General features: G+C 59.4%; 2 protein-coding genes across 9 annotated transcripts in view; both read left to right on the forward strand.

The window, feature by feature from the left end:
* Positions 1-13,558, forward strand: part of PNPLA7 (patatin like phospholipase domain containing 7) — an 81,594-nt gene extending 68,036 nt beyond the window's left edge. For both annotated transcript variants that reach the window (XM_025360718.1, XM_025360717.1), the window contains 10 exons: positions 6,149-6,305; positions 9,048-9,164; positions 9,294-9,363; positions 9,940-10,056; positions 10,614-10,762; positions 11,111-11,263; positions 11,404-11,514; positions 11,806-11,890; positions 13,005-13,108; positions 13,266-13,558. In XM_025360718.1, coding sequence (XP_025216503.1) covers positions 6,149-6,305; positions 9,048-9,164; positions 9,294-9,363; positions 9,940-10,056; positions 10,614-10,762; positions 11,111-11,263; positions 11,404-11,514; positions 11,806-11,890; positions 13,005-13,108; positions 13,266-13,349 — 1,147 coding nt within the window. In that variant the 3' untranslated portion in view covers positions 13,350-13,558. The remainder of the gene's footprint in view (positions 1-6,148; positions 6,306-9,047; positions 9,165-9,293; positions 9,364-9,939; positions 10,057-10,613; positions 10,763-11,110; positions 11,264-11,403; positions 11,515-11,805; positions 11,891-13,004; positions 13,109-13,265) is intronic.
* A 1,060-nt stretch (positions 13,559-14,618) lies between these two features.
* On the forward strand, positions 14,619-24,078 carry NSMF (NMDA receptor synaptonuclear signaling and neuronal migration factor). Of its 7 annotated transcripts, XM_025359606.1 has the most exons (16): positions 14,619-14,937; positions 15,446-15,507; positions 16,089-16,583; positions 17,492-17,567; positions 18,341-18,346; positions 18,669-18,737; positions 19,529-19,581; positions 20,172-20,261; positions 20,813-20,937; positions 21,175-21,258; positions 21,407-21,440; positions 21,557-21,627; positions 22,042-22,121; positions 22,257-22,359; positions 22,609-22,684; positions 22,795-24,078. In XM_025359606.1, exons 1-16 carry the CDS (start codon positions 14,867-14,869, stop codon positions 22,890-22,892), a joined length of 1,593 nt encoding a protein of 530 aa, XP_025215391.1. In that variant the 5' UTR covers positions 14,619-14,866; the 3' UTR covers positions 22,893-24,078. The 7 variants fall into 7 exon arrangements, with proteins under 7 accessions (XP_025215391.1, XP_025215395.1, XP_025215393.1 ...); XM_025359610.1 differs by lacking the exon at positions 20,172-20,261; XM_025359608.1 differs by lacking the exon at positions 18,669-18,737.
* The last annotated feature ends 3,258 nt before the right edge of the window (positions 24,079-27,336 follow it).

Consider the following 27,336-nt stretch of genomic DNA (forward strand, 5'->3'; position numbering starts at 1 on the left):
TTTTTTTTTTTTTTTTTTTTGAGACGGAGTCTCATTCTGTCACCCAGGCTGGAGTGTGGTGGTGCAATCTCAGCTCACTGTAACCTCTGCCTGCCGGGTTCAGGTGATTCTCCTGCCTTAGCCTCCCGAGTAGCTAGGATTACAGGCACCTACCAGCACACCCAACTAATTTTTGTACTTTTAGTAGAGACAGGGTTTCACCATGTTGGCCAGCCTAGTCTCAAACTCCTGACCTCAGGTGATCCACCCTCCTCGGCCTCCCAAAGTGCTGGAATTACAGGCTTGTAATTTATAAAGAAATGAGGTTTAGGTTGGGTATGGTTGCTCAAGTGCTGGGTAATCCCGCTGAGCCCTGTACCCGCCTAAACCTCATTTTCTTTAGAAATAACCCAGTCTCAGGAATTTCTTCAGAGCAGTATGAAAACGGACGAATATACCTTCCCTCCCTCCCGAACTGCTGAGGCCCCTGTCAGATCCAGTGGCCCTGCAGGTGTGAGCCCGTCTGGACCTTGCTGGGTTCCATTGGTGTGTTTCTCTTACCTTAATGACAGTACTACACTGTCTTCGTTACTGTAGCTTCATAGTCAGTCTTGGCATTGAGGAGTCACGTAGTTCCTTCAATTTTCCATTTTTCTTTAATTGTTTTGGCTGTCCTAGGCCCTTTGCATCTTCATGTGAATTTTAAAAGCAGCTCGTCAGCATCTCCAAAAAGAAAACCTTGTGAGATTTGGATGGGAGAATATGTCGAATCTGTACATCAGTAGTTGACAGCATTGAGCCTTCCAGCCCGTGATCTAGATGGATCTCCCCGTGTCCTTAGGCCTCGCATAGTGGTGATCAGCCATGATTTGCGATCTTCAGTGTAGACGTCTTGCACATCTTTTGTTGTTAACTATATTTCTAAGGGTCTTACAGGCTTTTAAAAAACTATTATAAATGGTATCTTTTTTTTTTTTTTTTTTTTTTTTTTTTGAGACAGAGTCTTAATTTTGTCACCCAGGCTGGAGTGCAGTGGTGCAATCTCGGTTCACTGCAATCTCCGCCTCCTGGGTTCAAGCAATTCTCTGCCTCAGCCTCCTGAGGAGCTGGGATTACAGGCGCCCACCACCACGCCCGGCTAATTTTTGTATTTTTAGTAGAGACGGGATTTCACCATCTTGACCAGGCTGGTCTTGAACTCCTGATCTCATGATCCACCCGCCTTGGCCTCCCAAAGTGCTAGGATTACAGGCGTGAGCCATTGTGCCCGGCCGTAAATGATATCTTTTAGACTTCATTTTCAAATTTTTTGTTGCCAGTATATAGAAATACAACTGATATTTATAAACTGATCTTGTATCTTACAACCCTGCTAAATTCATTTATTCTTTTTTTTTTTTTTTTTTTTTTGAGACGGAGTCTCACTCTGTCGCCCAGGCTGGAGTACAGTAGTTGGATCTCAGCTCACTGCAAGCTCCGCCTCCCGGGCTCATGACATTCTCCTGCCTCAACCTCCTGAGTAGCTGGGACTACAGGCACCCGCCACCTCGCCCAGCTAATTTTTTGTATTTTTAGTAGAGATGGGTTTTCACCGCGTTAGCCAGGATGGTCTCGATCTCCTGACCTCGTGATCCGCCCGTCTTGGCCTCCCAAAGTGCTGGGATTATAGGCGTGAGCCACCGCGCCCGGCCAATTCATTTATTCTTGTAGCTTTGTTGTAGATTCTTTTTGACTTTCTACACACATACTTATATTTTCTGAGATTCAAACAGTATTTTCTCTTCCCGTCCAATATGCATATGTACTTTCTTTCTGTCTCTTTTTCTTGCTTTGCTGTGCTGGTCAGAACCACCAGTGCAGTGTGGATAGACATGGTGGGCGTGGACACCCAAGCCTCATTCCCAGGCGTGGGAGCAGGTGTTCAGCCCACCACTGAGTGTGATCTTGGCTGTCGGCTTTTTGTGGCTGCCCTTGGTCAGACTGAGGAAGTTCCCTTTTATTCTCAGTTTCCTGAGTTTTTTTTTGTTTTTTTTGTTTTTTTTTGTTGTTGTTGTTTTGTTTTTAATCATGAATAGTTATTTTTGTGACTCTATTGAGATGATTGTATTTTCTCTTTAATCTGTTAATGTGTTAATTACATTGATTTTCCAATGAAAATCAACATTGTGCTCCTGGGACAGACCTGTTTCGTCATGATGTTGAAGTTATCCTGTTTGTATATTGCTAGATTCTATTCAAACCTCAGTAAGACTGGACTGAAATTGTCCTTTTTTGAAATGTCTTTACCGGGTTTGGTATGAAGGTTTGTTTGCTGGCTTCATAAGCTGAAATGGGAAGGTCATCTTCTTTTCCTGTTCTCTGGAAGGTTTTTAAAAAAATTTTTATTTTTGCTTATTTATTTTTATTTTTTTTTTTTTGAGACAGGGTTTCATTCTATTGCCCAGGCTGGAGTGCAGTGGCATCATCGTAGCTCGCTGCTGGGATTACAGGTGTGAGCCGCTGTGCTCAGCCAGAATGGAATCTGTAACTTTTAAATCCCCACAAAGAAAGTTTCATGTCCAGATGGTTTCACCAGTGAATTTTATGAAACATACAAGGAATAACTAAAACAAAATTTACATAACACCTTCCACAGGCCAGGCGCAGTGGCTCACACCTGTAATCCCAGCACTTTGGGAGGCCAAGGAGGGAGGATTTCTTGAGCCCAAGAGTTCCAGACCAGCCTGGGCAACATAGTGAGACGCCGTCTTTATAAAAATGAAAAGATTAGCTGGGCGTGATGGTGTGTGCCTGTGGTTGCAGCTACATGGGAGGCTGAGGCAGGAGGGGAATCACTTGAACCCAGGAGGTTGAGGCTGCAGTGAGCTGTGATCACGCCACTGCACTCCAACCTGGGCAAGAGTTAGACCCTGTCTAAAAAAAAAAGATAGATTAAATTTATTTAATCTTTACTAAGTTACAGTACTACTCAGATGCTCTATTTCTTGTGTCATTTTGGTAAGTTAGGTTTTTCTAAAAATGTGCCCATTTTATCTGAATTTTTCTATTTATGGCATGAAGCTGTTCAGTCTTTTTAACTAAAGCATCTGCGCCGATGTTCCCATTTTCTTTCCTGTTCATCATTGACGCTTTCTCTCTTTCATTTCCTGGATCGGCCTCACCAGGGCTATCCATCAAATTGGTCCCTCCAACACCAACTTTCATCTTTGTCAATCTTCTCTATGTTTGTTTTTGGCTCTGTAAGTTGTGCTCTTATCTTTGTTATTTGCTTAATTTTACTCTCTTTTATTTAAATTGTTCTTTTCCCCCTAACATTTAGACAAGCAGACATTGCCTATAAAGAAACATAGTAAATATGTACTCTCTCCCAACCACTCAGAGGACAGAAAAGTTAAGGTAACATGTCTTTTCTTTTCTCAGGCTGGCTTAAAGCTTTTTTCTTTGCCTTGGGTTTTTGACAACATGGGAATGGTTTTCTTTTGATTTATGTTAGGATTTGTAATGCTTCCTGATTCCGACGCCTGACGTCTGTCTCTAGAACATGCCCCACTGTCCCTTCAGATACGGCTCCCTCCCCATCTGCTTTCTGTGGCTCCGATTACACATACATTAGAGTTTGGTGCCAGATCCCATGTTTCCCAAATTCCTTTACAGATTTTGTAAAACAATATTTTACATATTCTATCCTTTTGATGCTTCATGATTCAATGAATATTTTCTTCTGACCCATCTTGTATTTTACCATTTCTCTCTTCAGCTGTTCTGTTCTGCTGTTAAGCCCACTCATTGAGTTTTTCATTTGTTATTATATTTTTCACTTCTAGAATTTCCATTTGGTTTTATGCCAGAATTGACACTCTTGTTTTTAATTCCTTGAATTTGTTTTTGTTTTTTGAGACAGAGTTTTGCTCTTGTTGCCCAGGCTGGACTGCGATGGCATGATCTCAGCTCACCACAGCCTCTGCCTCCCGACTTGAACCTGTTTTTAAGGCTCTTACCTGAGTATTTAATATTCCGTGGCAGTATTACATATGGTTCTTTTTTATTATGTTAAAATACACATAGCATGGCCGGGCACGATGGCTCACGCCTATAATCCCAGCACTTTGGGAGGCTGAGGCGGGCGGATCACGAGGTCAGGAGATCGAGACCATCCTGGCTAACACAGTGAAACCCCATCTGTACTAAAAATACGAAAAAATTAGCCAGGCATGGTGGCGGGTGCCTGTAGTCCCAGCTACTCGGGAGGCTGAGGCAGGAGAATGGTGTGAACCCGGGAGGCGGAGCTTGCAGTGAGCCGAGATCGCACCCCTGCACTCCAGCCTGGGTGACAGAGCAAGACTCCATCTCAAAAAATATATATATACACACACATATATATACACACGTGCACACACATATATTATATATATATTTTTATATATTTATATATATTTTATATATAACATAATATATATAACAATTTACCATTTAACCATTTTGAGTATCCAATTAAGTATTAATATATTAATATAATTAATTATACAATGTTGTTGCAATGTTGTGCCACCGTTACCACTGTCCATTTCCAGAACTTTTTTTTTTTTTTTTTTTTTTTTTTTTTTTTTTTTTTTTTTTTTTTTGAGGCGGAGTCTCGCTCTGCCGCCCAGGCTGGGGTGCAGTGGCCGGATCTCAGCTCACTGCAAGCTCCGCCTCCCGGGTTCACGCCTTTCTCCTGCCTCAGCCTCCCGAGTAGCTGGGACTACAGGCACCGCCACCATGCCCGGCTAGTTTTTTTGTATTTTTTTAGTAGAGACGGGGTTTCACCATGTTAGTCAGGATGGTCTTGATCTCCTGACCTCGTGATCCGCCCATCTCGGCCTCCCAAAGTGCTGGGATTACAGGCGTGAGCCACCACGCCCGGCCCAGAGCTTTTTTTTAGACAGGGTCTCGCTGCAGTCCAGGCTGGAGTGCAGTGGTATGACATCAGCTCAGTGCAGCCTTGACTTCCCACCTCAAATGTGCCCCTGTGATCCAGTTACCTGCCACCAGGTCCCTCCTCCAACACTGGGGATTAAAATTCCACATGAGATTTGGGTGGGGACACCGAGCCAAACCACGGCAGACGCCTCCAGGGCCTTTCTCTGCTGTGGCTCGCGTCCACGTTCCCTCCTTAGGGCTGGGTGCTCTTCCCTTGTCTGCCTTATACCCATTCATCTGCTGATGCCACCTTTCGGCTCCTTGCACACTTTAAGCATGGTCATTGGGTGTACTCTGGGCCCACTTTTATTGTCTGGTTTTTCTTTTGGCTATGAGGCCAAAAGAAAAGCCTATATGAGGCTTTTCTTCTCATATGACTGGTAATCTTTGGTTGAGTAGTGGACGTTCGGTATGAAAGCAGCAGCAGTGATTGGAGGCCCTGGGTGCTGGCTGCCTCGTCTCAGGGGTGCTCCCTGGTCTACGTTCAGCTCACCTGACTCCTGGGGTGCTGCCCCTCAGGACGCTTCCCAGGCTCCTCCCTTCCAGGGCGCCTCAACTCCAGTTTTCCTGCCACCTCTCAGACGCCCTGCTGGAGGCAGCCGTGTTTGTGGGTAGAAGAGGCCAATGCCAGTCATCTCTCAGGATACCCTCCTCCCCATCCCAGCCTCACAATCCCTCAGTACCTCCAGAAAGAGGGATTTCATTTATTTTATTTTATTTTTATTTATTTTATTTATTTTCTATTTTCTATTTTTATTTTTTTTTGAGACGGAGTCTCACTCTGTTATGCAGGCTGGAGTGTGGTGGTGCAGTCTCAGCTCACTGCAACCTCTGTCTCCTGGGTTCAGGTGATTCGCCTGCCTCAGCCTCCCAAGTAGCTGGGATTACACATGCACACCACCACGCCCGGCTAATTTTAGTATTTTTAGTAGAGATGGGGTTTTGCCCTGTTGGCCAGGCTGATCTCGAACTCCTGGCCTCAAGTGATCTTCCCGCTTCGGCCTCCCAAAGTGCTGGGATTACAGGCGTGAGCCCAGAAAGAGGAATTTTAAATTGCATCTGGAGTCCCTCTCTGAGTCAGCGTCTCTGCCTGTGGAGGAGTTGGGAACTGAGGATGAGCAAGTGGTGGCAGGTGGCCACCTCTGAGGCTCTGCAGGGCACAGCCTGGGCCTCGTGCTCACTCCTCACTCTGTGTCCCTGGCTGGTGTAGAGGCTGTGCCCAGGTGGGCGTTCTCAAGGCCTTGGCGGAGTGCGGCATCCCTGTGGATATGGTGGGAGGCACGTCCATCGGGGCCTTCATGGGTGCCCTGTACTCTGAGGAGCGGAACTACAGCCAGATGCGGATCCGGGCCAAGCAGTGGGCTGAGGTAAGCAGGTACCCACCACCCTCACTGGAGCACAGCCCCCCAGGTCCATGCTGGTGCTGGGGGACGCTGGGGCCGCTGGCCTCTGCATGTGGCTCTGCAGGGCCCTGCCCTTGAGGAGGCTACACCCCGAGGCCTCCCAGTGCAGCTTGTGAGGCAAAGGAACAGCAAAGAGAAGGCACGAATTCAGGTTGGTGGTGGGAGGCGGTCTGATCCATGCCCCGGTCTGAGATGGTAGAGATGATGGTGGGAGGCGGTCTGATCCGTGCCCAGGTCTGAGGTGGTGGAGGTTGGTGGTGGGAGGCGGTCTGATCCGTGCCCGGATCTGAGTTGGTGGAGGTTGGTGGTGGGAGGTGGTCTGATCCATGCCTGGGTCTGAGTTGGTGGAGGTTGGTGGTGGGAGGCAGTCTGATCCGTGCCTGGGTCTGAGGTGGTGGAGGTTGGTGGTGCGAGGCGGTCTGGGTCTGAGGTGGTGGAGGTTGGTGGTGGGAAGCGGCCTGGGTCTGAAGTGGTGGAGGTTGGTGGTGGGAGGCGGTCTGATCCGTGTCCGGGTCTGAGGTGGTGGAGGTTGGTGGTGGGAGGCGGTCTGGGTCTAAGATGGTGGAGGCTGGTGGTGGGAGGCGGCCTGGGTCTGAGGTGGTTGAGGTGCTGCAGGATGACATGGAGGCCAAAATCGTGGAAAAGGAGCTGATTGTCACAGCCCCTAGGAGTTAGAGGCACGAAGCCTCCATGGGGGTTTCTGACCCAAGGGCCAGGCAGGGCAGCGTGAGCAGCTGAGGATGGGCTTACTGAGTCCTCCCGGCAGGCTGGGGGCCATGGGGCTGTCCCTGGTGCATGGCACGAAGCCTGGGTGGATTTAGGGCAGGGAGATGTTGGCTTGGGGATGTGAGATCAGGTCAGGGCGGCTCAGTGTCACAGGAGAGATGTAAACTACTTTGGCCACTAGTCTGGCCTTGTGATAAATGGATTCCAGAATCAGAATACCAAATACAGCATCAAAGACAGCGGTGAGAACAGGCTCCCCTCGGGCCGCAGAGCGAGGTAGCCGGGCTCCGTTCCCCAGCAGACGTGGCCGCCGTCTGCCCTCCTCAGTGCCACACTTGCTTTTGTGAAACAAAACCGAGCTTTGGTTGGAGCCATGAGTGGGATCAGAAGGGTTCGTGTTCTCCTTTTAAAAGGAAAGAAAATTCGTCACCCCCTGTGCGGCAGCAGCTCCCAAGCAGACCTGTGCTGCATTCACGTGGCCTGGGGCTGTCGCCAGCCCCGCCAGCGGGTCCCGAGGCCACTGACGCCGGCTCCCCTCTCTGTTCCAGAAATGTGTCTTTCCCTAAAACGAGTCACCTGGTCACCTTCAGTGTGCCGCTCAAAAGAGGGCTTGGGGACTGGTACGCAGCAGGACGGCCTCAGGGACAGTGTCCTCGGGACAGAACCCGCCATGGGCAGAGGTGGCTCAGAGCCGGTCCTGTCCCAGAGCACCTGGTGGACCTCTCCCTGTCCCTCCCTCTGCGGCTCTGGCGCTGAGGGGCCAGGTGTGGGAATGGCCAGAACTCTCTGGGCTGGTCCTCCTTCCATGCTGGGAACCCTGGGCCCGCAAGCTGGCTGGGGGCAAGGTGGGCCTGGGGTTGTGTGCCCACCCCTCGTGCTGAGGAGAGGGGACGGCAGGCACTGGGGTCTGGCTCAGCTCCGTAAGCCCCTCTGGTGCTGGGCAGGGGCTTCCTCAGGGAAGGACTGGGGTCTCCTCTGCCTGTGGCCGAGGCATTCTCACTGCCTGCATCACATGGCGTAAGCACGTCCAGCCCACGCTCCAAGCGCTTCCCTCCCAGCTTCCGTTCCCTGAGCCCTAGCTCACTGTGGCAGGGAAGACCCTTCCTCTCCACCCACACTCGGCATTGAGGCTAGTTTGAGGTCAGTCTCGAGTCCTCTCCACCCACACTGGGCATTGTGAGGCTAGTTCGAGGTCAGTCTCGAGTCCTGCCTGCCTCACTGAGGAAGGATGGGCCCCAGGCCCACCCAGAAGGAGCCCAAGAGAGTGGACCCCCGATGGAGTGCCACAGTGGCATGTGAGCCAGGACTGGGTGGCTCTGACCTTCCCGAGAGCACTCCACTGTGTTCTCCTGGCCCAGGAACCTCATGTGCCCAGCAGCCTGCCCCCAGCTCTCCTCCCGGACCTCCGGCCACGGGCCTGGGCCAGGCCTTGCCCCAGAGCTGAGCAGGCAAAGCCGAGGAGGCCCCAGGCAGGGGGGTGAGGGTAGGGCCAGCGAGGGCTTAGGGGTCAGGAAGGGACCGAGGGTAGGGCTGTATCCTGGCTTTCAGGCCCTGTGGGTGTCCACCAGCCTCTGCTCCCTCTGAGGCTCCAGCCAGGGTGCCAAAGAATAGAAACGCCCTCAGAATAGAAATTATTTACCAATTTTAGAGGTAGAAAATTGTCAGGAGACTATTCTCCATGGATATGTCATGGTACTGTTGATATGACTTGGATCTGTGTCCCGACTCAAATCTCATCTCAAATTGTAATCCTCATGTGTTGAGGGAGGAACCTGGTGGGAGGTGATTGGATCATGAGGGCAGTTTACTCCATGCTGTTCTTGTGATAGGGAGTTCTTGTGAGATCAGGACCTTGGGTGGGGCCCAAGGATACTCTGGACCCCTGTTCCATTCATGAGCGGCCGTTGGGACGCCATGTGTCTGCTGTGGCAGCCCGCAGGGAGAGTGGGAGCCTTCTGTCAATTGCACATGTGCCCCCAGGGCATGACGTCCATGATGAAGGCCGCACTGGACCTCACCTACCCCATCACATCCATGTTCTCTGGAGCCGGCTTCAACAGCAGCATCTGCAGCGTCTTCAAGGACCGGCAGATCGAGGTGAACCCCCACCCAGCCCCCAGTGCCTGTCCCCTCCTGGCCCCCGCCTCTTGGCCCTGAGTCAGCCTCCCCAGACACGGGACAGAAGCGTGATGGGAGAGGGTCCGTCTAAGCCCCGTCCGCCCGCAGGACCTGTGGATTCCCTATTTCGCCATCACCACTGACATCACAGCCTCGGCCATGCGGGTCCACACCGATGGTGAGCACTCCTGCCGCGCAGGGGCGGCTGCTTGGGTGCGAGGTGTGGGCAGGGGGAGAGCCCAGCAGCCCCGGGGGTCGGGAAGGTCGCGGGGGTCTCCTGTGGGCAGCTCTGTCCATGGAGGACGCAGGATGCCCCTACTAGGCGCACAGACAGGAGGGGGCGTGGCCTGGACCAGAGACCTCAGACGGGAGGGGGCGTGGCCTGGGCCTGAGACCTCAGACAGGAGGGGGCGTGGCCTGGGCCAGAGACCTCAGAAGGCCAGACAGGACCCTCGCAGAATCAGTGATGTGGGCTAGACTGATGGACATCATGTGGGAGGACAAAGTGAGGGGCTCCCTCACTCCTGGGGTGAGGAGGTCACAGCAGTTGGAAGTCCTGGGCACACGTAATGCAGTGCGACCCCAGAGAAAGAACTCAATTTCGTTCAGCCCTTGGGCCATGTGCTTCCCTTTGTGGAGGTGGCCTCAGTGAGGTGGGACCTACCAGCTCCAAGACTGCAGAGGCAAGGCCCTGACCCCTGGACCCAGGAGAAGCCTCCTCCGGGTAACCAGCGACTCCGGGCCCCCTCCCCAGGCTCCCTGTGGCGGTATGTGCGTGCCAGCATGTCCCTGTCCGGTTACATGCCCCCTCTCTGTGACCCCAAGGACGGACACCTGCTGATGGATGGGGGCTACATCAACAACCTCCCAGGTACTGCGGTTGTGGGGACCACACCTGACAGGAGCACAGGCTCCTGGGTCACGCCGCCCCACGGCCCCTGCTGCTGCTGCCTTTGCTCCGAGAAGGCTGGGCTGGAACACGTTTTCCTTAGAGTGTGCCAAGGAAAAATGTCAAGCTGGCATCAGAGCTCCGAGAACATGCACACGCGTGTACACGCACACGCAGGCACCGGCAGCATGTGCTCCAGCATATGGCCCTGTTAGTCAGCTCAGCAGCGTGCAGAACAAAGGCCAAGTCGAGTAACTGGGAGCAATTAAGCCCCATCTGTGCCCACAGTCAGAAACTAACAGCCTGCAGGTGTCGGCCTTGCTGGGGACCAGGCCACTCCTGTCACCTGTGGGATATGCGGTCAGAATGGCCCAGGACACAGCTGTGTGCCCACAGCAGCCCACTGAGCTGGGCGTGTGGGTAACGGCAGAGAGGAGACCCCACAGCCCCCAGGTCAGGTCTCAGGGAGGCAGGCTCTGTCCCCGTCCCCTGGCTCTGCATGCCTGTCCAGGGGGTAACCAGGGCTGGCTTCTCCCTAGCGGATGTGGCCCGGTCCATGGGGGCAAAAGTGGTGATTGCCATTGATGTGGGCAGCCGAGATGAGACGGACCTCACCAACTATGGGGATGCGCTGTCTGGCTGGTGGCTGCTGTGGAAACGCTGGAACCCCTTGGCCACGAAAGTCAAGGTGGGGTGCTACCGGGCGAACTGGGCTGTCCCTGCGGCTCCTCCCTGCAGCCCCACACCTGTCCTGTGGCAGGGAAGTGGGGGCCACTCCTGGGCTCTGAGGCCAGCAGGTCTGGGGCGACCCCTCACCACCCCTGCCTGAGCCCAGCTCGGGGGAAAGAAGGGACGAGGCCGGACGGGCCTGAAGGCTGTGGCAGCCTGCAGGGGGGACCCCCGGCCGGGAGCTGCTACCCTCTCCCCGCAGCCCCAGGTCGGAGGATGGGTCCCCAGAACCTGTCCTGCACTACGGGCCATGCTGGGACGGGGTAGGGGCCAGGGCAGGAGACTCAGGCGGCTGTGACGGTAGCAGGTGTTGAACATGGCGGAGATTCAGACGCGCCTGGCCTACGTGTGCTGCGTGCGGCAGCTGGAGGTGGTGAAGAGCAGTGACTACTGCGAGTACCTGCGCCCCCCTATCGACAGCTACGGCACCCTGGACTTCAGCAAGTTCAACGAGATCTGCGTGAGTGCCGGCCACACCCGCAGCGGCGGAGGCGGGCGGAGGGCACTCCGGTGGCTGCCCCTCCCCGCTTCCCCCTTTTGAGAAGACAGGAAGTGGAGGGCTCCCCACACCTCCTGATGGGGCCCTGGGGGTGTGCACAGGAAGTGGGGTACCAGCACGGGCGCACGGTGTTTGACATCTGGGGCCGCAGTGGCGTGCTGGAGAAGATGCTGCGCGACCAGCAGGGCCCAAGCAAGAGGCCCTCGAGTGAGGTGAGTGCGGGCGCCGGGACCACGCCCAGCTCCCCAGGCCACGCCCAGCTCCCCAGACCACGCCCAGTTCCTCAGGCCACAGGCCCTGCCCCACTGGTCAAAGACTCCAGGGCTAGGACAAGGATTGCTCAGGACTGCGCATCTCCCCGGCCCCTGCCCCTGCCCCAACTTGGGGGGCAGGCGGAGGCTACAGAGAGGGCACAGGGTGGGTGGGGCCTTCCCACAGGAAGCAGGCTGGGGACTGGCAGGTGGGTGTCCACGGGCAACATGCTGTCCTCACCCCACCCCCAGGTCCTCACCTGTCCCAACGCCTCCTTCACGGACCTTGCTGAAATTGTGTCTTGCATTGAGCCCGCCAAGCCCGCCATGGTGGATGGTGAGTGGAGGCCCAAGATGAGGTGCTCGCGGCTGCGTGGCCTCCTGATGCTGTGTTGGGCTCGACGCCCCCACCCCAGAGGCCCACGGCCTCCCCTCCTGCCCACGTCCATGGCCACGCTGTAGCAGCTGGGGTGCTTGGTGGCGCTCCTCCATCCCGGGCACCACGTGTACCCACAGCAGTGGGACTTTGACCACCCTGGGCCACCCAGCCTCTGCCCTTCATTCACCCCAAGTCCCAGCCACACCTCAGGCCTGAGGTAGAACCACGTTTTGCCTCCCACCCCACCCCACCCAGTGGGAATGGGAATGAAGGCTGCTTGTTGGAGGGGCAGCAGGGCCAGAAGGGCCACTCCCCTCCACGCTCCATCCAGGGCCCTGCGCTTGGGCCTTCGGCCAGTGGCCTCCTGACAGCAGAACTGGACATTCTCCCGGGAGACGCCTTCTCGTGGCTGCTGTGGGCTGAGAGAGCCCTGGGCAAGGCAGCTGCTGTCCACAGAGGCCTGGTCTGGGGTGCTGGAGCCCTAAGGGTGCCTGGCTGACAAGGGGAGGAGTGTCTACCCACCCCTTGTCCTTGTGGAAGACCTACCAAGTGATATGCTGGGGCAAGGCTGGAGGCAGACAGAACCAGGGGTGGTTGGCCGGGCGCGGTGGCTCACGCCTGTAATCCCAGCACTTTGGGAGGCCGAGACGGGCGGATCACGAGGTCAGGAGATCAAGACCATCCTGGCTAACACGGTGAAACCCCGTCTCTACTAAAAACGCAAAAAATTAGCCGGGCAAGGCGGCGGGCGCCTGTAGTCGCAGCTACTCGGGAGGCTGAGGCAGGAGAATGGCGTGAACCCGGGAGGCGGAGCTTGCAGTGAGCCGAGATCGTGCCACTGCACTCCAGCCTGGGCGACTAAGCGAGACTCTGTCTCAAAAAAAAAAAAAAAAAAAAAAACACCAGGGGTGGTGTGCAGGGCTGCCCTGGGACCGGGTGGCTGCCTGTGGGGCCCCTGGCCACCTAGGGGCAGGGGTGGGCATCTGTGACCAGTTCTGCCTCTGAGTGTGGCTGTGCTGGGCATGGTCCCTTCCTTGGGAGGGAACTGATGTGGCCCTACCCTCGGCGCCAGACGAATCTGACTACCAGACGGAGTATGAGGAGGAGCTGCTGGACGTCCCCAGGGATGCATACGCAGACTTCCAGAGTACCTCGGCGGAGCGGGGCTCAGACTCGGTGAGTAGCTGGGCGTGGCCCCACCTCATGCCCGCAGCTGAGCCTCAGTGCCTCGCCCTGAGCCGGACACTCCCTCCCTGTGGTCCCACTGGGTTACCAGCGCTGCACAGCCTCGTCCCTGCCTAGTCCTCACGTGCCACATACGGTCTGCTTGCAGGAGGACGAGTCCTTGCTGCAACATGGACACCCCAGCCTGGCTCTCCCAAAACTGTCCGAGGGCTCCTCTGACCAGGATGGGTAGAGGCCTGTGCTAAAGAGCCCAGATGCAGTGTCTTCTGTGGGACTGTCCCCAAGGCTGAGGCTGCTGCCAACTCCTAGGGTCCTCTGTACCTGCCCTGCTGGAAGCCCCAGCTTTCCTCGGAGCCCCAGGCTGTGTTAGGATTCTCTGGGCCTCTTCTCTGTACCTGCAGCCCTGCACACAGGGCCCTGTGAGCTCCCCCTGCAGCCCTGTGAGGCCCCTGAAGCCCTGTGAACCCCCTGCATCCCTGTGAGCCCCCCTGCAGTCCTGTGAGGGCCCCGAAGCTCTGTGAACCCCCTATTGCCCTGTGAGCCTCCCTGCTGCTCTGTCAGCCCCCTGCAGTCCTGTGAGGCCCCCCAAAGGCCTATGAGCCTACCTGCAGCCCTGTGAACCCCTCCTGCAGCCCTGTGAGAGCCCTGTGAGCCCCCTGCAGCCCTGTGAGGCCCCCCAAAGCCCTGTGAACCTGCTGCAGCCCTATGAGCCTCCCTGCTGCTCTCTCAGCCCCCCGCCCCCCGTGTGGGGCCCCCCCAACGCCCTCTGACCCCCTGCAGCCCTGTGAGCCTCCCTGCTGCCCTGTGAGCCCCCCCGGAGCCCTGTGAACCCGCTGCAGCCCTGTGAGGCCCCCGAAGCCCTGTGAGGTGTGGGAGCCCTGATGCTGCCATGTGATGTTTCAATAAAGGTGGATCTGAGTGTTGGACGTGTCCCCCGGGCTGAGGTCCCTGTCGCAAAGAAACACTACTGGCTGTCCCTGATATGGGTGGTCGCCGAGGTTGGGCAGTCCCCAGCCATCCTCAAATGACCCCACTGCTGGGGCCTGAGAGCCCCTAGGGTGGCAACTGCAGGCCAGGCAGGTAGGGCTCCCAGAGTCTGCATGGAGCTGTGGCCCCCAGGACCAGGACAGGACCCTCTGGCTCCCTCTGGCCTCGAGCACACTGGGTGCCCCTAAACCGGCTTCCCCTTCAGTTTCCAGGTCCCAAACTGCACAGGGAGCCCTTTTGTGTAAGGGGAGGGAGAATCGGCCGCCCTGTGACCCCTGCAGATCATGAGGGCCGAGGGCCCAGGACTTTGCGAACAGGCGGCCGCTGGCCTCAGTTTCCCCGCTCTGGAGGCCTGGACGAGAGGGCGTGGAGCCAGGCCGTCCGGCCCCGCCCCCAACCCGAGCCCTGACGTCACGGTGGGCGGGGTCACTTGTCCTCTCCGAGCGCTCCCGGGCCCTGACGTCACAGTGGGCGGGACCGAGTGCCCCTCCGAGCCCGCCCGGGTCCTGACGTCACGATGGGCGGGGCCAGCCCTCGGTCCGGGCAGCGCTCTCCCGGGAGCGGCGGCACGCGCGGAGCGCCGGGTGCGGCCATGCGGGGCCCGGGCCCGACCCCGAGCCCGAGCCCGAGCCCGAGTCGGAGCCTGAGCGAGACCCCGAACCCGAGCCCAAGCGCGACCCCCGGCGCGGCGCGGCTACCCCGGCGGAGGCGGCGGGCGCGGGGCGCGCTCTGAGGCCCGGGGGATGCGCCGCCGCCTCGACCATGGGCGCCGCCGCCTCCAGGAGGAGGGCGCTGAGGAGCGAGGCCATGTCCTCGGTGGCGGCCAAAGTGCGGTGAGTGCGGCGGGGCCGCCTTCCCGGGACCCCGCCTCGGACCCCCGACCCCGCCCGAGTCCGCCCCTGCCCCGCGGTGCTCCCCGGGCTCCCGGGCCCCAGCCTCTCCCACTGCGGCGCCCTCCCCGCGCCCCGCGCCCCCTCCTCTGGCTTCTCGCCGCGCCTCCCTCTTCCTGGCCCCCTGCCCTGCCCTCCTGTCCCCTCCCCTCGCGAGCGCATGGTGGGCGAGCGCACCCCCCGGGTCGGGAGTGGCCTCGGTTCCCCAGGGAACAGCAGCCAACCAGCCTCGCGACCCCTCTCCACGGGCCGACGGGCAGGGGCCGGGCCTGCAGGCCTGGCCAGGGCGCACCAGTACCAAGGGTGTGTGGGCTCCCGGAGGGGACGACCCCCGACCCTCCCTCCAACGCCGAAGGCCTGGCTGGGGACCGGATCCCCGGCTCTTGTGCCGCCCTGTGTTTGGGAGGGTCGTGCCGTGGCCTCCGACCGTGCCCTCTCTGTCCACCCTCAGAGCAGCTCGAGCGTTTGGAGAGTACCTGTCCCAGAGTCACCCTGAGAACCGCAACGGCGCAGGTAGGGCACGCGAGGCCATGCCAGGGCTGCCCAGACCCCCCAGCCCAGGGGATGCTGATCCCTGCCTCCGGGGGTGGAGCGTGAGGGGCATTGGTTGCGCGTGGGCCGGGCGCCCTGCCGGCCTGGCTTCCTCACATCCCCTGCCCTCCCTGCCCGAGCCCCAGGAGCAGTTCCCAGCCGCTCGTCACCATGGCACCCACCCCGCCTGGGCCGTTGGCATGGCAACAGGCCTCCTGGCTCCCCCAGGGCTGGCACCACTGCCTCTGGGGGCCAGCTGGTGGGGGGAGGGGGAAGTTGGCACCAGGCAAACGGTGCGATCGCAGGCTGGGGGGTGGCCTGCATGTTCCTACCCAGCAGGACCGTACACAGGTAGCGCGGAGTCACCCCGCCCCCACACACATGCAGGGGCTTCAGGCCCAGATAGGAGTGAGGGGCTCAGAAACACGCCAGTGACTAGGGTTTGAGCAGCCCCAGCCCCCCACAGACGCCAGGTGCCCATTGGGTATTCTCTGCCTTCGGCCTGCTATGAAACCAGCAGCGGGGGGCCACGCCGCTGCAGGCTCACCCAGTGTCTCTCCCAGATCACCTGCTGGCTGATGCCTACTCTGGCCACGACGGGTCCCCCGAGATGCAGCCGGCCCCCCAGAACAAGCGCCGCCTGTCCCTCGTCTCCAACGGCTGCTACGAGGGCAGCCTCTCAGAGGAGCCCGGCATTAGGAAGCCCGCAGGCGAGGGCCCCCAGCCTCGAGTGTACACCATCTCTGGGGAGCCTGCCCTGCTGCCCAGCCCCGAGGCGGAGGCCATTGAGCTGGCGGTGGTGAAGGGGCGGCGGCAGCGGCACCCTCACCACCACAGCCAGCCCCTGCGCGCCAGCCCTGGCGGCAGCCGGGAGGATGTCAGCAGGCCCTGCCAGAGCTGGGCGGGCAGCCGCCAGGGCTCTAAGGAATGCCCCGGATGTGCACAGCTGGCTCCTGGCCCCACCCCTCGGGCCTTTGGTCTGGACCAGCCACCTCTGCCTGAGACCTCTGGCCGCCGCAAGAAGCTGGAGAGGATGTACAGTGTTGACCGTGTGTCTGGTGAGGGGCTTGCGTCGGGGCATGGACAGGTTTGGGGGTGCATGCCACTGCCAGGGTCTGACAGCAGCAGCCACTGTGAGGCTTGGAACAGGGGATGGGTGCTCAGGTCACAGTATGCCAGCGGACTCAAGATTAAACCCGGCAGGCTCCTGCTGCTGCCTCCACACTCTATGAGCCGTGAGTTCCCTCAGCTCCTCAGCAAAATCTGCCAGGCCTCACAGTCTGCTTTGGCCCTGCTAGCACCAGGTCAATCAAGGAGTGCTTCCCAGAGGAGGGGGCCTGGGAGGATCTTAAGGGATATATAGGGAGGAAACACCGCTTAATCGGGAGATTGGGCTGCCCTCCAAGAGTCCTGGGAAGCTGTTGGGGCCCAGCCAGGCAGTGGGCCCGTTTCCCCAGGACTGTTGAGTTGAGTGGTAGCTTGTCCACCAGGCAGAATGTCACTCCACGGTCCCCACACTTGGGCATCAGGGAAAGGCTGTGGGGCCCCTGGGAAGGGGACAACCCTCAGCAAGGTGGTCTCCAGCCTCAGCGAGGGCCTCCAGCTAGAGCATGGGGGCTGCGGAGAAGGCCTCAGATGCCCAAGGGAAACAGATGCATTTTTTTCCTGGGCCTCCTGGAGACAGACCGTGCTTTCAAAGGAATGTTCCTCAAACTTTGGGTGGCCAAAGGGAAAGTTAAGCCAAAAAAAATGAAAGCGTCAGGTCACCAAGAGCATAGTCTTGGTGAGTGAGCAGCAGACATTTGAGCACTGCCCTCTGGGCCCGTGGGGGGATGCCACCCTGTGCCAGCCTCCCCCCACCCGCCCTGGCTGCCCGCTGCTGCTGACCCCCGGACTCAGAAGCATCTGCTTCCCAACAGGGAGGGAGAGACCTCACCCAGCCACCGCTCATTTTTGTCTCTTTTAGACGACATCCCCATTCGTACCTGGTTCCCCAAGGAAAATCTTTTCAGCTTCCAGACAGCAACCACAACTATGCAAGCGTGAGTCTTGTTCCACGATGTGGGGTCAGGGCCGGGTGGCCTCCTTCTGCTGCTCAGGAAACACGGCTTTTTCCCAGCCTCTGGGCCTACCAGGGTGGCTGCTTCTGAACAGCCCCATGTGCCCATGCTGTGCCAGGCCTGCCAGGGAGGCCAGGGCTGGCTGCTCTTCCCCTCTCATGGCTGGTGCCCAGCCCCCCCACAGTCCTCTGGTCAGGGGACCCGGCCCAGGGCTGCAGCTGATGAGCTGTCAGTGGGGTGTGGGGTGTGGCGTGGTTCTCCTGCTCCCATCCCCTCTCCTCAGCCTGTGTCTGCCCTCCCTCAACTCCTAAATAGAAGCCTACTTCTGTTTCATATGTGCCACAGGCAATGACAGTTTTGGGGTCCCCCCAGGGACCTGCTCTTCTCTGTCTGGACATACATCTGGGTTTTCTGTTTTGGGGTTCCTTCCAGGGAAGTTCCCTTTGCTGCAGTGGCCCCCACACCAAAGAAGTGCCCTGCACAGGGGGAGTCCACCCCACTCCCAGCCTCAGGCTGCCCGGTCTCAGCAACCGGTCCTGGTGGCATGGGCTGCAGTGACATAAGCTTCCGTTGCCTATTCAGGGCTGGCTGGCAGTGTAGCCAGCATCCTGCTGGCGGCTGGGTTACCTGTGAGGGATCTACTGGGTCAGTGACAAGAAGGGAACTGCAGGGGCCGGGTGGGGGCTGAGGGGAGGCCCAGGGTTGAGCTCACTGTGTCTTCTCTCTCACGCCATCCCTTTTGGCCCTGGCTTCAGCATCTCGTAAGTACCTGTATGACTTGGTGCCTAAGGGCACAGCCGTTGTCCCTGGGGAGACCCTCCCACCCCCAAATAGGTTTGGGCAGGCCAGGGACCTGGGTCTTGAGGGAGTGCCGCTCTCTGTGGGCCTGGCTCCCAGCGGGCACCGAGGTCGCAGCAGGGCCTGCCGGGAGCTGGGCCTCAACAGGTGAGGCAGGCTGGGACTCCTCTGCCTGGCCCCATGCCCCAGACGCCCTGCTGGGCCCTCTGCTCGCACCACTGTCCCCACGTCTGTGTCCCTCCTGCCTCCGGCCAAGGGCAGTGCTGACTCGCGGTGGTTTCCCAGGGTGTTCAGGGGCTACGCGGAGAGGAAGCGCCGGAAACGGGAGAATGATTCCGCGTCTGTAATCCAGAGGTAGGGCCTGCCAGCCACTCGCCACCAGGGTCCATCTCTGGTCTGTGCTGGCCTGGCCTGGGCCCCCTCGGCCCTGGCAGACCTGATGGGGGAAGGGTGGTGGCGACCACTGGCCTGGCCCTGCTCTGGGGACGTGGCAGGCAGGAGAGGCCATGTGGCCCGGGCTGCAGGAAAGCATCTCACCCTCTGTCCTGCATTCCGAGGGCACGGGTCTCTGTCTGGGATGGGGCCAGAGGCAAGGCCCCCTCCCCCGCTCCAACTACAGAGCTATGTCTGGGGAACTTTTTTGCCCGTTTCGGATGTTGGGCCTTGGCAGGGTCCAAAGTTTGGTGGAGGAGAGGACCTGCCCCTGAGGTGGCTCAAGGACACAGAGCAGGAGAGGGGGCTCCTGCAGGCCCCCAGCCCGCCATGGGGTGGTGCAGACAGGAGCCCCGCTCTGCTGCAGTGCAGGCAGGCTGGATCCTCAGCCACATGGGCATGGAGGCTCAGGGTGTGAGTCCCGGGCGAGGATGGAAGGTCAGAGCCTGGGAATGCAGCTTCGGAGGAAACTTGATCCAGAGCGCCAGGCACTGCACCTTTGTTCTGGAGGCGAAGGGGAGCCCTGGAAGGCTCTCATGGGGAGAGCACTGGGTGGGATTTGCCTTTGGGTGGGAGATGGTGCCAGGAGCCAGGGAGAGCACTGGCTTCCCACACCGAAGGGGTGAGAGTAGAGCGCTAGCCCGAAGGGCACTAGGTGGGCAGGGGCTGCCGCCACCCCCTCAAGGCCTTCAGCCCCTCACTTCCTCCCCCAGGAACTTCCGCAAACACCTGCGCATGGTCGGCAGCCGGAGGGTGAAGGCCCAGAGTAAGGCCCTGTGGGGGGGGGTGGGGGGCTGGCGTTGCGCTTGGCTGGTTGGGGCTTTGCGTGCTGCTAGCTGTGCTGAGAACGACCCCCCCCTCTCCCCCCGCCCTCCTGGCCCCCCCGGCCCTAACCCCAGCCAGGCCCTGCCTCAGGCTCCTCCCCTCCCAGCCACGCCCCCAGCCCGGCACAGGCTCCTCCCCTCCCAGCCGCGCCCCCAGCCCGACAAGGCTCCTCCCCTGTCAGCCACGCCCCCAACCCGGCACAGGCTCCTCCCCTGCCAGCCACGCCCCCGGCCTGGCACAGGCCCCCCCCCCGCCAGCCACGCCCCAGCCCGGCACAGGCTCCTCCCCCCAGCCACGCCCCCAGCCCGACAGGCTCCTCCTCTCCCAGGCTCCGCCTCTGGCCCCGCCCCAGTGTTCACAGATCCTGCCCCTGAACCAACCGAGTCTCCGGTCCGTGTCTGCTTCATGTGCCTTAGGCCACACCCACATCAGCATCCTCTGCCCAGGGTCCCCGTGGTCCCCTTGCCTGGGGCCTGAGTCTCCAGAGGCCCCACCTCGCCCGCTCGCTAATGCGGGTTTTGCTCTCTGCAGCGTTCGCTGAGCGGCGCGAGCGGAGCTTCAGCCGGTCCTGGAGCGACCCCACCCCCATGAAAGCCGACACTTCCCACGACTCCCGAGACAGTAGGTGCCCCGCACAGGCCCGCCCACCTTTCCCAGAGCCTCCCCTAGACCCTAGACCCCTGCTGGGGGTCCCCTGCCAGGGCCGCTGGGCTGCGCTTTTGCACTCTGAGCCTTGGTTTGCCTATTTGTGAGATGGGGACGCCCTCAGCATCTCCGATCTCAAAAATGGGGCTAACTTAACGGCTGCGGCAGTGCTGGCCGGGGGCGCCTGTAGGGCTGTGCCCACTGCCACTCGCAAGAGGCCTTGAGGGGCAGGGGACTGCAGTGCCCGCCCCCACTCCCTCCCAGGCGCCCTGCCGACTTGGCTGGAGCTGATGCCTGCACGCGCCGTCCACCAGCCTGGCACCAGGGTCTCCCTCCCCACATCAGGCCGCTACCCAGTGGTGTCCGCAGGCGTGTCCTGCCGGGCTGGCGGCGGCCTCTGCATAGTCCTCTCACTTGCTTGGAGGACCCTCCAGGACGGGCCTTTCGGGCACTGTGGGCCTCGGGGCCGTGGCCAGGACAGGAGGTGCTACCAGGCCTGCTGTCTTGGTGACCCTCTTGCTTCCCAGGCAGTGACCTGCAGAGCTCCCACTGCACGCTGGACGAGGCCTTCGAGGACCTGGACTGGGACACGGAGAAGGGCCTGGAGGCCGTGGCGTGCGACACCGAGGGCTTCGTGCCACCAAAGGTCATGGTGAGGCCCAGCCCGGGCAGTGCTCCTCTGCACCCCAGCAGGACTCGGCCCTGTCCCAAGAGCCCAGCCAGCTCTGCCTGGGACCACGCAGCCTTCTCCGGCTGCCTGCGGGAGGGGGTCTCACAGGGCTGTACCCTTGGGCTGCCTGGCAGCCAGAAGGTAGCCTCATGGGGGCTCCCACAGCCCCTTGGCTTTTGGATGGGCCTGGGGCCCCTGAGCAGCTCTTTGTCTCCCTAGCTCATTTCCTCCAAGGTGCCGAAGGCTGAGTACATCCCCACCATCATCCGCCGGGACGACCCCTCCATCATCCCCATCCTCTACGTGAGTCCCGCCCCAGGCCTGCCCCCACAGATCCCCTCCTGCAGCCCCACGCTGGGCCAGCGCTGGCACCCCAGGTCCCCAGCGGGCTGTGACGCTGCTGGCTCTGATGCAGCCCTGATGTGGCCTTGTGGCCTGTGTCTGTCCCCAGGACCATGAGCACGCAACCTTCGAGGACATCCTTGGTATGTGTGTCGTTGGCCCCTCTCTGCTGGTCCTGGGGCTGGGAGAGCAGACACAGGCAGGGGGTGCCCCTGGGGCTGGGGTGGGAGCCGCAGCGCTCACACCCACTCTCCCACAGAGGAGATAGAGAGGAAGCTGAACGTCTACCACAAGGGAGCCAAGATCTGGAAGATGCTGATTTTCTGCCAGGTGGGGCTCAGTGTTCTCTGGCCCAGGAGAAGAATCGTGGCAGGGTGGGGGAAGATCAAGGGGAAGAGGTCAAGTTGGGGGAGACCAAGGGGAAGAGGCATGGGGTGGGGGAACCAAGGGGAAGAGACCTGGGGGGGGGGGACGGGGGGAAGAGGCATGGGGGGGGGGGGACCAAGGGGAAGAGATGTAGAAGTTGTGGAGGACCAAGGGAAAGAGACGTGGTGGGGGAGATGAAGAAGAAGAGGTGTTTGGAGGGGAGACCAAGGGGAAGAGGCGTAGGGTCAGGGAGACCAAGGGGAAGAGACATGGCCCAGAGAGGACGACCAAAAACACCTCCCACGCGTGTGCGCGAGTGCATGTGTGTGGGAGAGGGGGAGGAAGGAGGAGCAGGTGCCTGACCACAGCTTCTTACAGGGAGGCCCTGGACACCTCTATCTGCTCAAGAACAAGGTGGCCACCTTTGCCAAAGTGGAGAAGGAAGAGGACATGATTCAGTGAGAAGCCGGGTGCCCTGGGCGCGGGGAGGGCTGGAGGCAGAGTCCAGGCTCCGGAGTGTCCCTCCCCCACGGTCCCCTCTGTGGAGCAGGATGCCTGTCCCTGCCACTGGGTGACACGCCCCTCTCCACCAGCTTCTGGAAGCGGCTGAGCCGCCTGATGAGTAAAGTGAACCCAGAGCCGAACGTCATCCACATCATGGGCTGCTACATTCTGGGGAACCCCAATGGGGAGAAGGTACAGTGACTCCCAGGCCCCACCCCAGGCCTCTGGAAACCCCCAACGTGGACAGACAAGGCAGGGCCTTCCGTGTTTCCTGGCATTTTTTTTTCCTTGACCCGGGCATTCCCCTAGAAATCCCTTTTGCCTGAGTGCAGCCAGGTTTGGGGGGTCTGAGAAAAGAGGGTGGGCCCTGCTCCCCATCTCTTCCCCCCTCCTCCTTCCCCATCTCTCTGCCTCAGACTCACGGCACCCCCCTTCTTCCAGCTGTTCCAGAACCTCAGGACCCTCATGACTCCTTATAGGGTCACCTTCGAGTCACCCCTGGAGCTCTCAGCCCAAGGTGAGTTACCCAGGCTGGGCCCAAGCTCTGCAGCCGCTGTGGGGCCTCGGTGGGGCGGGATCCCGAGGCTGCCGGCCAGGCCTGAGCCTCCTGCCCCCCGCTCCGCCCAGGGAAGCAGATGATCGAGACGTACTTTGACTTCCGGCTGTATCGCCTTTGGAAGAGCCGCCAGCACTCAAAGCTGCTGGACTTTGACGACGTCTTGTGAGGGGCAGAGGCCTCCGCCCAGTCGCCATCAGGCCGCTCCGTCTGCACAGGGACCTGGGGCTGGGCCGCCTCATGCTCCCCGGGACTGTGCGGCTCTGGTCTTGCCTGGAGCCACTTCAGGGCACCTCAGACGTTGCTCAGGTTCCCCCCGTGGGTTCCGGTCCTCACCGCACCCATGGCCACAGAGGCCTCAGTCCCTGGGGGCCGGGAGGATCCCGCCCCATGGCCCGTGGATGCTCAGCGGCCAGGCACTGACCTGCCATGCCTCGCCTGGAGGCTCGGCTTTGGGAATCCCCTCCATGGGGTTCATAGAAATAAGTGCAATTTCTACACCCCCGAAACAGTTCAAAGGGAAGCAGCATTTCTTGTTAACTAGTTAAGCACTGTGCTGCTAGTTACAGCATAGGCACCCCAGCCCAGCAGCCCACATGTGTTCAGGACCCTCCCTGCCCACCCCCTCCCTGCCGTATCGATCACCAGCACCAGGGTGGCCCGTGTGCGTGGGGCCAGCGTCGCCAGGCTGCCCAGCCTGGCTCTGTCTGCACTGGCCGAGTCTCTGGCTCTGTCTGCACTGGCCGAGTCTCTGGCTCTGTCTGCACTGGCCGAGTCTCCGACTGTCTGTGCTTTCACTTCCACTTCTCTTGCCACCCCCTCTCCCCGCTTACTCAGACCTCAGCCGGCGCCAGACCCGGCAGGGACATCTGGGCAGCAGGAGGGAAGGGCGCAGCGTCCCCTCCTTCAGAGGAGGCTCCAGGTGGGGCCTGCTCCCCATCCCCCCAGGCTCACCCAGCACTCTCATTGCTGCTGTTGAGTTCAGCTTTTACCAGCCTCAATCTGGAGGCTCCATCCCAGCACAGAGGCCTGGGGCTTGGCAGGGGCCCGGCTGGGGCTGGGTCCTGGGTTTCAAGAACGTCACCGGTACCGCAGTGGGCCCCTGGACCCGGCCGCGCAGCTGGTGGACTGTAGGGGCTCCTGACTCGGAGGAGCTCCCAGCTTTTGTCCACAGTCGGCAGGATGGGCGCTCGTGTATATAGCTGGGGTAGGGGGCAGGCCCCCCTTGTGCAGAGCCAGGGGTCTGAGGGCACCTGGCTGTGTTCCCGGCTGAGGGAGGTCTGGGGCGGGGGCCGGGCTCGGAACGGTGTACGATACCCCTCATAGTGACCATTAAACCTGATCCTCCACCTCGGCCGCCGCATGGGTCTGTCCTCTCAGTGCTCTCCAGGGGCTGCCCCAGGCCCAGCTTCTGGGCCCACTCCTCTGAGGTCACTGCTGCAGGGCCTTCCTGCCTGGACAGAGTTGGAGCTGGGCCACTAGACCACCCCTCAGGGCACAGCCGGGGGGGCCGACGTGGGAGGGGATGGAGAGGAGCTGCAGGAGGGCTGGGGGGGGGCCGCAGTCTCAGAGAGGGGGATACCAGGTCTGGAGGGGAGAGCAGAGACAGCCCGTTTCCCCTGCCGCCTGAGGGCACCAGGGAGAGGGCTCTCTGCCCCCTCAGGCCACCCTGCGTGTGCAGTCAGCAGTGTGCCACAGATGAGGGCCACTCTCTCAACCTCAGGTGTCCCCAGGGTCCAAACCACTACTGGGCACAGCCATGTTGGCTACCAGCTGGTTCCCTGCCCTGTGGCTGGGGGATGGAACAGCAGGTATCAGCTGGGCTAGGGTCAGGGTCAAGGGGCCTGCCAGGGGTGCCAGCCCCACGCAGAGGCAGGCTGCACAGCCTGGCACAGCCTAGCAGGCTTGAGGCCCGGGGTGCTGGGAGCGGTCACACATCCATCAGCCACCTCCAGCTGCTCTAGGACATTCTAGATGGAGTCCGGGAGGAGACAGGTTTTGGTGCCAATTTGAATGTATAAAGTTTTAGGTAAATACCAAATGCCTATAGACTTTCTGTTATTCAGTGGCCCATGCTGTTTGAAAGTGACATATCATGAAATCACGGGGGGATTCGCGTCGCCTTTCTGCAGAGTTGATGAGACAAGTCGCCACTGCCTGGAATCTGCTGCTGCTGCCATGCAGGCCTCGAGGGTGGCGCTCCTCAAAGTAGGACGGCACGCGAGGTTGCCACGTGCCCACACACTGCACTGCTCCAAAGGCATGTCCGTCCGTCACCTGCAGTCCTGAAAGGCACATCCATCCGTCACCTGAGCTCAGAGTCCCAGAACAGCCAGACACTCCCCTGTCCCTGTCCTAACAGGGACCCTGCAGTCCCAACCCATCTGGTGGCTGCTGTGGCCGCAGGCGTGTCCCACACAGTCCGGTCCGTAGGGTCTGCTGGAGCGAGTAAGGCCTGGGGGGTATTATATATGGTCCACGAGGTTCCATTCCTCATGCCATAACCGCCGGGGGAAGTGAAAGGAGGAAGAGACATCGAAGCCAGCAGCCCCAGGAGCAGACACAGACGCAGAAGTGCCAACGGGGAAGGAGGTGGCCGCACGCAGAGGCAGGCTGGGCCAGGCCGGGGGCTGGTGACCAGGGCAACCTCGGCTACTTTGCTGCACCTGCCCTCGCCTCCCTTGAAATACAAAAACAGCAGCAGCAGCCAGAAATAGTTGGGAAAGAAATAATAAATATTGGCCATACATGGGAGCAATTAAAGTCCTTAAGATTTAAAGTGCTTTTATATATTGCTAAAGAAAATGACAAAAGCCAATAGGGAAAAGTGACCAGAGATGTGGAGGGATCATTCACAGAGCAGGAAACTGGCCAGTAATTCCATGAAGAAAGTCCTCATCCCATCAGGAATCATGGAAAGGCCAATGAAAGCGACAAGGTAACCCCCTTTTTAATTTGAGGTAGGGTTTTGCTCTGTCACCCGGGCTGGGGCTCACTGCTGCCTTGACCTCCTGGGCTTAAGCGATTCTCCCATCCGCTCAGCCTCCCGAGTAGCTGGGACTACAGGCATCACCACGCCTGGCTAATTCTTTTATGTTTTGTAGAGACAGGGTCTCACTGTGTTGCCCAGGCTAGTCTCAAACTCCTGGCCTTAAGCAATCCTCCTGTCCTGGCCTGTTACAGCCTTTTTTTGAAGGTAATCTGGTAACAGCTCTTGAAGTATCGTGACTGATGAGTACACAAGCCATCCAGCCCCAGCAACCCCCTGGCACCTTTTCTGAGGGTGTCTACTGCCCCGCTGTGCCGTGCCTGCTGATCCGGGTGCGGCCTGATCGCACGATGGCCTTCCCGGAAGGATCTGATGCTCGTGAGGGTTATTGCTAAGGAGGAAGATGCAACCGATCCAGCTGTTCCAAGTGACCGGGTCACGCCTCGCATGGGTGTGGAGTGTTGCCTGCCACCTGCCTGGACGCACTCTTGTGGCTACTCAGGAATGGCACGGGAGGAGGCCCCCGCCTGCCCCGGCGACCTGCCTGCCCTGCTCTAGCCAGTCCCGCGCTCAAGTGCAGACGCCCAGGCCTGCACATCCACGTTCACGACACAACCCCAAGGAGCCCCCCAGGCGGCCCCGTGGCCGGACGTGCACCCCGCAGAGCGACCAACCTTGAGACCTGGGGTGTGGTCTGGGGGCTGTGTGGGGACCTCCTGCCGGGATGCGGGAGCTTCTAAGGGCAAGAATCACAGGTGTGACTCCTGTCTGTAAGGTAAAACCCCCGTGAGCAGGAATAAATACGGAGACATAATCGCAGTGGTGGAGGGAGCTGTGGCAGTCACACCTCTGCTGTTAGCATTGCCTCTGTGGGGGCAGGAGAGAGCAGACATACAACCTGACCCTGAAAGGGGCAAGATGGCCCCGGTGGCTCCCTGCCCCTGTCCTGGTGCCTGCCTGCAGGCGGGTCAGCTCCCCTTCCGCTGTGGAATCTCCTGTGTCTCTGTGTGCTCTGTCACCCCTGCTTTCCGGCCTGAGGGCTGGGAAGGGAGGCCTGGGGAGCCCGGGAGCCGAGAAGTACCCGAAAACCACCCCCAACGCCCCCCAACCCTCAGGTGCGCCTGCGAAGTGTGTCTGTGTGTGTCTCACTCTAACTCACCCAGACAACTGACTTGAGTAGCCAACCTTGGTCATTCCCAGAACCACCACTGGGGGGCATACGTGCGGCTAGACCAGGGGGTGCCCCAAAATCTGTCTCTACAAAAAAATAAAAAAAAAGTAATGGGGCATGGTGGTGGTGTGGGCCTGTGGTGTCAGCTACTTGGGACGCTGAGGCAGGAGGATCACTTGAGCCCGAGAATTCAAGGCTACAGTGAGTTAAGATTATGCCACTGCACTCCATCCTGGGTGACAGAGCAAGACCTTGTCTCAAGAAAAAAATTTTCAATGAGTAAAATTTTAAAAAACAACTTTGGTCAGTCTTTCTATCATTTGAATGTCTTCTCAACCCTGGTGTCTGCTGATGGCCTCTTCCCTGCTGGTCAGGATTCTCACAGTTCTTTGGGTGTGGAGAAATGAAATTCTGGTTTATTTTTTTTTCTTTTTTTTTTTTTTTTTTTTTTTT

Source organism: Theropithecus gelada, chromosome 15 (genome assembly GCF_003255815.1).
Source record: "Theropithecus gelada isolate Dixy chromosome 15, Tgel_1.0, whole genome shotgun sequence".
Taxonomy (NCBI): Eukaryota; Metazoa; Chordata; class Mammalia; order Primates; family Cercopithecidae; genus Theropithecus; species Theropithecus gelada.